Source organism: Penaeus monodon, chromosome 41, assembly GCF_015228065.2.
Source record: "Penaeus monodon isolate SGIC_2016 chromosome 41, NSTDA_Pmon_1, whole genome shotgun sequence".
In the NCBI taxonomy this organism is placed as follows: domain Eukaryota; kingdom Metazoa; phylum Arthropoda; class Malacostraca; order Decapoda; family Penaeidae; genus Penaeus; species Penaeus monodon.
Window position 1 is genome coordinate 31,336,938 of NC_051426.1, and position 12,500 is coordinate 31,349,437.

At 32.6% G+C, this 12,500-nt stretch overlaps 1 protein-coding gene across 1 annotated transcript in view; it reads left to right on the plus strand.

Annotated features, from left to right (window-relative positions):
* Positions 1–12,500, plus strand: part of LOC119598716 (bromodomain adjacent to zinc finger domain protein 2B-like) — a gene marked incomplete in the record, with an annotated part of 128,899 nt that overhangs the window by 46,178 nt on the left and 70,221 nt on the right. Inside the window, 2 exon segments of the mRNA XM_037948494.1 lie at positions 7,735–7,823; positions 11,070–11,102. Coding sequence (XP_037804422.1) covers positions 7,736–7,823; positions 11,070–11,102 — 121 coding nt within the window.

Genomic DNA, 12,500 nt, shown 5'->3' on the forward strand with positions numbered 1-12,500 from the left:
TTATTTTTTTTCATTTTTTTAATTTTTTTATTTATTTTTTCAATTAAAATAAAAATTTTTCCCTTTTTTTTTAAAAAAAAAAATAATCATCATCTTATTTTTTATAAAATTTTTTTTTTTTTAAAATGTAAAATTTTTATTATATTTTTAAAAAACATTTTTTTAAAACCCCTATAATCTAATATTTTAAAAAATAAGTTTAAAAATTTTTTAAAAAAAAATTTATTAAAATTTTAAAAAAAAAAAATTTTTTTAAAACTAAAATGTCAAAAAAGTAATAACAATATAAGACATTAGCTTAAAAATGACAGTAAAAAGAGCAAATAAATTACAAAAATAAAAAAAAACCAAAAATAATAATAAAAATATATAACAAAAACAAAAAAAAATTTATTTGATAACAAAACTATAATTAAAGAAAAGATGATATGGAAGATATAAAAAATAAAAACAAAAAGTTCCAGAAAAATACCCATAAATTAATAGTGACGATCAGACTTTACTCTCACAAAAAGAAGAAAGAAGAAGAAAAAAAGAAAGAAAGAAAGAAAAAAAGCTATTTATATTGTCACACCAACAATTTAAACTGAAAAATAACATGCAAATTTAAAACTCAAAAATAAACAATGAATTTTCATGTTAAAATGATAAAAACTTGATCAAAATTCCATGTTTTTTTTTTCATGAAAATACTTTGAATAAATAATGAATAAAATCCCAATCCCCTTAAAAATTATTAAATATTACACTAAAATTATCACTACTGTTTTAATGATGATCAAATAACAACAAAAATATAAGAAAATAGAACTAATAAACCCAAAAAAATAATAAAAAAAAAAATCATCATTTTATTAAAAAAGCAAAGTAATTACATGTTTAGAGAAAACATAAAAAAAATAAAAAAATAAAAATCTGATGATTTTCAACGAAAAAGAAATAATAATGATGAGATGTAACAATAAACATAAACCAACAATAACCTACAATAAAAACAAAACTAAAATACTGCTGCGCCAATAATAAAAGCAATAAGGATAAAAAAAAAAAAAAAAAAAAAAAATCAAATAAAAAAATTTTGTCATAAAATTCTGTAGTCACAAAAAAAATAATAAAATAATTTTCCATTAAATATCTTATAATTTATAATAAAATGGGTAGATGCATACCAAAAAAAAAGAAAAACAATACGAAAATAAAAAGCAAAAAATTAAAAATAAATACTACTACCAAAAATAAAAAACAACAAAAATCCACAATCTCCCTCCCCAACCCCGCAGTAAAAACAACATTGAAAGCCAAAATCTTAATGAAAAAACACCCGCGTTGGGAGGGGGGACAAGGGGTGTGTCTAGGCTTTTTTACAGCAAACTCACCATTAGTGCAGCGTTGCCGGGTCCTCCCGGGGGGCAACCCACCCCGGGGTTTTTCCCCTCGCTCGCCCCTTTCTGCTGTTTTCCATCCGGAGAGAGAAAAGGGAAAAATGGGGAGTGAATTTCCCCCAAAAATGGGGGGTTGTGGGGTTGATTTCCAAAATAAATTGGGACAATATTAGTAATAAAATAATAAATGGGAAAGTATCTTATTAATGTCGATAATCTTAAATTTAATATCAATAAAATAATAAAAAAAACAATGATAAATGATATTTAAATAAATATTAATAATAAAAACAAAACATCAACCAAAAACAAAAACAACACAACAAAAACAACAACAAAAACAACAACAAAAAACAAAAATAATAAAACCACAAAATTTAAAAAATCATAAGAGATAATAATAAAATAATAATAATAGTAATAACAAAATACTCCCTATACAGAAAACATTGTGAGCCTTGATGCCTACCTAAAAGAACCCCAAATCTGAAAAGCTCTTACTCTTCAAAGTTCTTTAATTTAACCAATGAAACTCAATATGTGAAAAATGCTAATTTGATATCCAAAATTTTCAAAAAAATGGTCAGTCATGCCACATCCGTTTGTGGCATTTATTTTTCTTCCTTTCCCCAGTCTCTTTTCATTCTTAAATCCAAAAGGTCTTTAACAGATTTTGCATACAATTTTTCTCCCAGGGGGTGAGTGGTGAGGATGATTGAATCTTTGGGGGGGGAGAAGCTTTTGTGGGTGGGGACTGCTGCTGTTGTTGCGTTAAGTCCTTATATATAACGACAATCTTCCAGTCATGTAAATTTTTTTCCAAAAATTAGGGACTCCTCGATTTAGCAAATGTTCCTTTACTAAAAAAAAAATAAAAAATTTGATATACAAAGTTTCTCTGCTGTTATTTTTTCTTTTAGCAAAAAAAGATGGTTAAAATCAAGGAGAAATCAAAAAAGGGGGAAAAATTTATAGAGAAATTTTGGGAAAAGCACAAAGATAGCAACAAAACAAGACCTTATCCATTACAACTTTTTAAATATTTCCCCTTTTTACCAACATACAACAATTAGCGTATGGGGATAATGAAAAACTTTTGCCCAGGCTGAATTTTTGAACTTTTTTTAAAATTTCTTTCTCCAACTCTTCCTTATTTTCTATAAATACCTATGTACTTCCCAAAAGCTTGGAAAAAAATAATATCAAAATCGATATATTTTTTAGCCCCAAAACAATTTTTTAATCTTAAAGGCCCTATATATACTGGGGGGAGAGGGAGAGAGGAGGGGGAGAGAGGAGGAGGAGGAGGAGAGAGGGAGGAGGAGAGAGGAGAGAGGAAAGGGGGAGAGGAGAGAGGAAAGAGGGAGAGAGAGAGAAGAGAGAGAGAAAAGAGAAGAGAGAGAGAGGGGGAGAGGAAGGAAAAGGGAGAGAGAGAGAGAGAGAGAGAGAGGGAGAGAGGGAAGAAAGGGGGGGGAAAAGCTAATAAATTTAATACCAATCTCCCAAAGTTTTCCAAACAACACAAAAAAACATACAACTCCACCTCCTTCTCGAAATCCAAAAAAAAAACCCAAATCTCTTTAAAAAAAAATAATAAATAAAAAATTTCACCGGCTTTTTTTTTGAAAAAAAAGAAGTTTACGTAGGCCTTGAGCCCGGCCCCAAAAGGGTAAGGAAAGTCCATTTATCTACTCCCACTAACCTCTTTTCCCCCAAACCCCCCCTAAAAGATTCTACAAAATATAAAAATTTTTATTGGTGATATCGACCAAATCTAAATTTACGTGTTTTTTTTTGACATTCCGGGAGGCGGCGACGGGTCCCAGCGATCCTCAAGCGAACATGTAAAAAATTTGGTAACAAACGTCTTCTAAGACTTCCCCGAAAATAACCGCTTTTTTTGCAGGCGTCACATTGGGGGTCCCGTATCGCCGAAAATTTTATAAAAAAGGGGGTGGATGATGATAAAAAAAAATTAGGGGTGAAAATATTGTTTGGTTTTTCTACCCCCGATGGTGATACAAAAAAATAAAACTTTGTACTTTTCAATTCAGGCTTTTTGCCACTCTTTCCCCGAAATGTTTTTTAAGTGAAAATTTTTTCCAAAGGAACCCAATTTTCCAACCTTTTTTAAAAAAAGTCGCCCATTTTTACAAACACGATCCCAATCTCGGCATCCGCCAGAAAACCGGCGAAACGTAAACAACCCCGAAACCCCCCAAAATTACCGAGCGTCATGTATTTTTCTCGGGGGCGGGCAGTTTTAGGCCTTAGGACCTCGGGCGACGGGGTTTTTTGGGTATTTGAGCGGGGGCGTCTCCTCCGGCCTTTCCTGCCTCCCATTTAACACCTAAAAACCCGCCCGCTTCTCTCGTTCAACCGCGGAGACGAATTCGGGTTTTTCTTGCAGTCGCATTAAAAGGGGCGTGCAGGGGATAGAAAAAAAATGGGTCTTTAAATCAATGTCTAAAAGACCATTTGGGTGGGGGGAAAAAAAAAAGGGGGACACGCCCTTATAAGGAGATTGTGAAAGGGCGCCCATAAAAATTAGAAGCTCAAAAAGTGGGGGGATCGGAAACCTTTCCCCGGGGGTTTCCCTTCCCTCGCCGTGATCCGTGGGGGCAAAAACGTTTGTGGGCGAGGATTTCAGTAAAGACGCAATCTTATCAAAGCGTGTGGTTATTAACGGCGTAGACTTTTTTTCCTTCCTTCCCCGAGTTGTGCTGTCGTGTGCAGCCTTTAAAACCCCCTGGGGAACCCGGGTTTCTCCCCCAGTCCCCCTTTATCCTTTCCCCTCTTGCGCTCTCTTTAAACTTTCTCTCTCTTTTTTTATTCATGTACATAATCATATTTACTTTCATTAAGGTTTTTTTTTTTTTTTTTTTTAATTTTTTTTTGCCCCCCCCCCCCCCCCCCAAAAAAAAAAAAAAAAAAAAAAAAAAAAAAAAAAATTTATATATATAATATATATATATAAGCAATATATATTAGATTATATATATATATAAGATATATATTATTATTATAAATGATTATATTATTATATAATTAGCTATATATATATATATATATTAATATTATATAATTAATATATATATAGATATATATATATATATATATATTATAGATATATTTTATAATATAATATCTAATATATAAAAGAAAAAAAAAAAAGAAAAAAGAGAAGAAGAAGAGAGAAGAAAATAAAATTTTATGATGATTAAATATATATATATAATATATATAGATATATATCTATATAAATATATATATATATACTATACATATATATATGTCTATAATATATATAATAATATATATATTAAAATATATATATTATATATATATATATAATATATATATATATATATATATATGTGTGTGTGTGTGTTGTGTGTGTGTGTGTGTGTGTGTGTGTGTTGTATACATATATATATTATATATATATATATATATAATATATATATATATATATTTATTGTGCATATACATACATATATGTAAGTAAATATGTATGTATGTACATGAATATAATAAAGCCAGAGAGCAAGCTTAAGAGAGCGCAAGAGGAGGAAAAGGATGAAGGGGACTGGGGGAGGAAAGCCAGGGTTCCCGTCAGGCGGTTCAAGGCTGCACACGACCATTGCACAACTCTGGAAGGAAGGAAGAAAAAGTCTACGCCGTTTAATAACCACACTGCGTTGCATAATGATTGCGTCTTTACGTGAAATACCTCGCCCACAAACGTATTTGCATCCCACGGAGTCAGCGGCGAGGGAAGGGAAACCCCGAGAGAAGGTTTCCGATCCCACCTACTATTGAGCTTCTAACTTATGGCGACCTTCACAATCTCCTTATAATGGCGTGTCGCCTCTTTTTTCCCCCACCCAACTGGTCCGTTAGACATTGATTATAAAAGAGCCATTTTCTCTATCTCCTGCACGCCCCTTTTATATGCGACTGCAATGAAAAATCCATGAATTTCGTTCTCCGCGGTTGAACGAGAGAGAGCTGGGCGGGTTTTTAGGTGGTTAAATGGAGGCAGGAAAGGCCGGAGAGAGACGCCATCGCTCAAATAGCCTAACAGGAAACCGCGTCGCCCGAGGCTGCCTAAGGCCTAAGCTGCCAGCCGCCGAGAAACTACATGACGCTCGGTAATTTTGGGGGTTACGGCGTTCGTTATACGATTCTCGCCGGTTTTCGTGGCGGATCGCCGAGATTGCATCGTGTTTCGTAAAACGTGGGCGACGTTTTAATAAAGGTTGGAAAAGTTGGGTTCGCGTGAAATAATTGTCACTTAAAATCATTTCGGCGAAAGAGTGGCAAACGCCGTGAATTGCAAATGTACAAAGTTTTATTTTCTGTATCACCATCGGGCTGTAGAAACCTAAACATATATTTACACGCCATAATTCTTTTATCTATCATCCACCAACCTTTTATATCAAATTACGGCGATATCGGGACCTCAATGTGACGCCCTGCAATAAAAGTCGGTTATTTGCGGGAAGTCTTAGAAGATCGTTTGTTTACCAAGTTTGTTTACATGTTCGCTTGAGGATCGCTGGGACGCCGTCGCTCGCCTCTCACGGAATGCTCACAAAAACACGTCGGAATTATGATTATGGTCGCATTATCACCAAGTAAACGAGGTATGAGTTGTAGATCTATCGTTTTAGCTGGGGCTTGGGGAGAGAAGAGGTTAGTGGGAGTAGATAAATGGACGTAATTTCCTTAGCCTCTTGTGGCCGGCTCGAAGGCCTACGTAACTCTCACTTTTTTCTAAGTCCGGTGAAATTATTATTATTATTATTATTATTTTAAAGCATGAGTTGGGTTTTTCTTTTGGATGTTCAGAGAAGGAGGTGCGATGTATGTATGTGTATTTTGTGTCTGTTTGGAAAACTTTCGGAGATTGTGTATCTTGAATTATTATGCATCCCTCCCCTTCTCTCTCTCTCTCTCTCTCTCTCTCTCTCTCTCTCTCTCTCTCCTCTCTCCTCTCTCCTCTCTCCTCTCTCCTCTCTCCTCTCTCCTCTCTCCTCTCTCCTCTCTCCTCTCTCCTCTCTCCTCTCTCCTCTCTCCCTCTCCCAGTATATATAGGCCTTTAAGATTACAAATTGTCTGTTAGGGCTGAAATAAATATATCGTATTTTGATATTATTTATTTCCAATGCATTTGTGCAGTACATAGGTATTTATAGAAAAGTAAGGAAGAGTTGGAGAAACTGAATTAAATAAGTTCTTAAATATCAGCACTGGTGCAACTAGTGTTTCATTATCCCCATACAGCTAATTGTTGTATGTTGCGTGAACAAGTGGAACTATTTAAAAGTTGTAATGGATAAGGTCTTGATTTGTTTGCTATCATTTGTGCTGTTCCAATTTCTCTATCAACTTTCCCCTTTTGGATTTCTGCCTTGATTTTACCATCTTTTATATTTGCTCAAAGTAAAAAATAACAGTCAGAGAATACTTTGTATTATACAAAAGTTTTATTTTTTTATTAGTATACAAGGAACATATGTGCATACAATCAGAGAGAGTGCCTAGAGTTTTGGAGAAAAATTTACATGACTGAGAAGACTTGTCAGTATATATATAAGGACATATACGCAACACACATGCATGCAGTCCCCTACCCACACACATGCATTCTCCCACCCAGATTCAATCACTCACTCACTCACTCACCCACCTTCGGAGATTAAATTGTATGCTAAAATCATGTTATACAGACCTTCTGGATGTTAAGAATAGAAAAAGAGACTCGGCTAAGAGAGAGAAAAAATAAATGCCACAAACAGGATGTGGCAGTGACTGACCAGTTTTCTTGATATATTGGATATGCAAAATTAGCAGTGTTCACATATTGAGCTTCATTGGTTAAATTAAATGAACTTTGAAGAGTAAGAGCTTTTCATGAGTTGGGGTTCTTTTAGGTAGGCATCAGAGGCTCACAATGTTTTTCTGTATAGGGATGTATTTTGTTATTACTATTATTATTATTATTATTATTATTACTCTTATGATTATTGTTATTATTGCTGGTATTATTATTGTTGTTGTTGTTGTTGTTGTTGTTGTTGTTGTTGTTGTTGTTGTTGTTGTTGTTGTTGTTGATGTTAATGTTATTATTATTAATATTATAGTTAATATCATTATTATCATTGTTATTATTATTATTATTATTGATATTATAACTTAAGTATTATCGACATTATATACAGATACTTTCCCATATTATTGATGTTATTACTAGATATGTACCCAAGTTTATGTTGGAAAATCTAACCACAACACCACCATATTTGGGGAAATTCACTCACCATTTCTCTCTCTCTCTCTCCAGGATGGACAACAGCAGAGAAGGCGAGCGAGGGGACAAAGCCCGGGGTGGGTTGCCACCCGGGATGGACCCGGCAACAGCTGCACTATATGGTGAGTTTGCTGTGAAAATGCCTCAGCACACAGCCTCTGTCCCTCCCTCCCAACAGCTGTGTGTTGTTTTCCATTAAGATTTTGGCATTCAATGTTATGTTGTTACTGCTGGGTTGGGATGGAGATTGTTGGTATTATTGTTGTTGTTATTGTTGGTAGTAGTAATTTAGTTTTAATTGTTGCTATATTAGTTTGCAGTATTGTTTTTTCTTTTTTATTGGTATTGTCATCATCATCATCATTATTATTATCATTATAGATGATACTTAATGGTAATTATTATTATTATTTTTTTTGTGACTACTACGAACTATTATGATCATAATTACTTTTACTTGATTTTTTTTTTTTTTTTTTTTTATGTTTATCATCATTATTGCTGTTATTATTGGCAGCAGCAGTATTATTAGTATTGTTGTTATTGTAATTGTTATTGTTGTGGTTATGATTATTGTTTACATCGTCATCATTATTATTTCATTTCGTTGTCATAATCATCAGTCATTATTATTTTTTTTATTTTTTTTATGTTTTTCTCTATAACATGTAATTAGCGTTGCTTTTGTTATTATAAATGATGATGTTATTTTTTTTTTATTATTGTTTTGTTTATTATTGATATCTATGTTCTTATATCTATTGTTGTTATATCTGTCATCATCATGTAGATAACATGTAGTGATAATTGTAGTGTAATATTGAATAATTTTGATAAATGGGTATGATGTGGATTCATTCATATATTTTATATCAGGAAGTATTATCATGATAACACAGAACGATGAGAATTTTGTATCAAGTTATTATCATTGTAAGCATGAAAATTCATTTGTTTATTTTTGAGTTATATTAGCATGTTATTATCACAGTTTAAATTTGTTGGTGTGACGAATATAAATAGTCTTTTTTTCTTTCTTTCTTTCTTTCTTTCTTTCTTTCTTTCTTTCTTTCTGTTGAGAGTAATGTCATGATCGTCACTATTAATTGTTATGGTGTATTTTTCTTGAACATTGTTGTTATTATTGTTATCATCTTCCATCATCATCTTTATCATTGTTATATTATTATAGTTGTTGTTATCAAATAATTTTTATTGTTGTTGTTATTATTATTATTATTATTATTATTTTTGGTTCTGTTATTGTTATTATTGTAATTTTATTTGCTCTTGTTACTGTCATTATTAATGCTAATGTCATTATAATTGTTATTACTTTTTTGACATTATTATTGTAGTAATAATAATGATAATAATTATTATTATTATAATTATGATCATAGTAATATTGTTTTATTATTATTAATATTGTTATCATTATTGTTATGAATATAATGATGATGATTATGATGATGATAATGATAATAATAATAATGATAATGATAATAATAATAATAATAATAATAATAATAATAATAATAATAACAATAACAATAACAATAACAATAACAATAACAATAACAATAATAATAACAATGATAATGATGATGATGACGAATATTGATATTATTATTATTAATATCATAAGGGTAATTATTATTATTATTCTGATTATAATTAGATTATAATTTTGATAATGATAAGAATAATGATCACAATAGAATAGCAAAAGTAATAGTAATAGTAGTAATTTTAGTGTTGTTTTATTTATTTGTTATCATTTTTATTTTTCGTTATTGTTAGTCACATTGTCATTAATATTATAAGTATTATTGATATACTTTTTATTATCATCATCATTATCACTATCAATTATGACTTTTTCTTTGCTCCTGCTATGTTGTGTCCGTATCAAGATTACCTATGATAATAATATTTTGCTGTTGGTGCCCTCTGATGTTTAAAAGATCATATGATAAATAGCATTAACAGTCATCAGTGAGCAGTATTTCTTTTGTGTTCATGTCAGAGATGTTTGAAATGCCAGGAAATCTAGTTCTTTTACAATTAAGATGATTTTTTTGGTGTATTGGGATTGGGTTCATTGCATGCTAAAGCAGTTTCCATTGGGTTTGTTTCACTTTAATTTTTTATGAAAATAGTTAAAACTATGACATAATGTGCCTTATGATGAATGGTATGCTATAAAGAGGCAAAGATTTTAGAAAGGGACCAGGGACTGTGTCTGTCATAGTAGAAATATACTGATAATTGTTTACTGAATTGTGCTTGATGTGGCATGCATAATGTGGACAGGATACCTTTCAATAGATTGTGGAGTCTGATATCTTGGGGAAGGATTTATTTTTGAGTTACTATCTTTTGTATACATTAAAGTGTTGACTACAGCAGGGGAACTAAATACTTTGTGAGAGGGTATTGAAAAGAGGTGTTTATATTAGGTCGGATATGAGCAGTGTTTGTCGTGACAGATGGAGAAAAGGGTAGGAATGGAAATGAAAATCTTTGCTCTGCCAGAGATGTATTTGGCTGGTTTTGATAACAGCTTCAGCAGAAATGTAAAGTCTCTTTTATGTTTGTTTCTCCATCAAGCCAGTTAGGAACATAGACCAGATCTGTGATGTTAGGATTTCAAGAGGAAGGGAGTTTATGTAAATATTCTGTTCATAGAGGAATATGGAAAAGATTATGCAATACTTTAGTGGAAGGCATATGATAAAATTTGAGTAAGAGTTCAATTATAGTATGGTGATGGTACATTCTTTTATAACTGTTTGTCTGCAGACTTTAGGTATAACAAGTGAATTTTTATGGGGATAAAAATAACTCTGTAAATATCAATTGTCTTTGTTGAAGTGTTAATGAACTTGCAGATGCCACTCTTGTAGTTCATAGAATTTCCTTTATATTGTACAAGTTCGCAGTTAGACTCATCTCTTTTTTTCTTTTTATATATATCAGAATTGTGTGTATAGAGGAAGAATTTGAGAAAACAGATTTTAATCTAGGAGATAAACTTGCCCTCAGAAAGGATGTCTCATAAAAATAAAAGAGTCATTAGCTCAGCAATGGTTTAGCAGAAAACAGGAATGCTTTTGCCAATCTACAGTACTTTTATCTTTCAGTGTATTAAGAAAGCTCTATTTTCAGTCAGATTTGAATTAATTTAAAGTTTAAGCTTTGTGGTTTGATATTTTTGGTAGACTCGGCTTCAGTCAGATGTTTTGGGGAGTATGAAGATAGGCCCATGGTGTATACACACAGGAAACTGTATTGGGTATTAGGGAGTTTTTACACACATAAGGTGAAAGGATATTCAAGCCCCCTGTTTCTCTTCTCCTCCATAGCCCCGTGGGTGCACCAAGAGCAGGCTTTACTGTGTAAGTTGCGTCTTCTGATTCTGCGGTGTATCTTGTCCCTCTGCTGCCTGTTGCTTGACATGCTTTCAACCAGAGACACTTAAGAGGCTTTTGTTCATGTTTTATTATTATTGTTATTATTATTTTTTTCGTTTCTATATCTCCCAGTCTTGGAGAGCAGAGCTTTTGTTAAAGTCATTTGTGTTGGAGTCTTCCTGGCCTACTGCACAATTTGACAGCTTTAGTACATTCAATGAGTAAAAAATGTGACTGTTCATGTGGCTGTGATGGATTCTTGTTTCTGTTATATAATTGAAAGAACAATGTCTTGGTTGTCTAATTTTATACTTCTATAAACGCTAACGTAACTTTTAAAGTGGATGCTGTGGATAGAGGTAGTATCAGTTGAGCTTTTAAAGGTTTTTATATGACCGAACAGCTAGTCTGAGCCCCAAATAAAGACGAACGAGTGCATGTGGTGCCTGCTCTCTGTGTGTTTGAAATTTGCAACGAGTCACACTTTTTTATTCTACGCACATGCCAAGTCAAAGAACAGATAAGTATAATTCACTTTTAAGCTGAAACATGTGCATGTGGGTTGTGTTGTGTATCTCAAAAGGTTTTAAGTTGCACGTGCATACTACAGAGCAAAATGTAATGACCATTTGGCACGTGATTTATCATGCACAAGGAATGTAGCAAGAAGAATGTACATTTCTTTATGATTTATCCTTATTTTAGTTGTGTTTTAAATGTCTTTTTGTCATCTTCAAAAATTGTGTATTATGGGAATTTTTGCATTTGGTAATTGTGAATGAATGTGTGTGTGTGTGTGTGTGTGTGTGTGTGTGTGTGTGTGTGTGTGTGTGTGTGTGTGTGTGTGTGTGTGTGTGTGTGAGGGTGTGAGTGTGAGGGTGTGTGTGTGTGTGTGTGTGTGTGTGTGTGTGTGTGTGTGTGTGTGTGTGTGAGTGTGTGAGTGTGTGTAAGTGTGTGGGTGGGTTTGTGGGTGCATGCATGCTTGTGTTTATGTATATTTGTGTGTGTGCATGTGAGTGTGAATATGAGTGCATGTGCACATGTATGTGTGAGGGTGTGTGCAAGAAGAAGTGATGATGAAAATTTAAAAGTGATAAAGATATGGAAGAGTCACACTTACCAGTACATACATAACATATATGGTAATTAAAAGTCAGGGTTGCTGTAACTAAGGGTTTGGGTATATCGGTTCTAAATATTAATTGTCTTCGTGATATCTGAGGAATATGTGGCTAGCTTTCAAACATTAGTTGGAGGATTATTGCAGATAAATAAAAAAGTTCTAAGAATCACAATTTTTATAAGTGTATTGCTCTGCCCCTCTTCTCTCTCCTTCTGTCTTTCTTTCCTTCTTTCTTTTCTTCTGCCTGTTATCTTTATGAC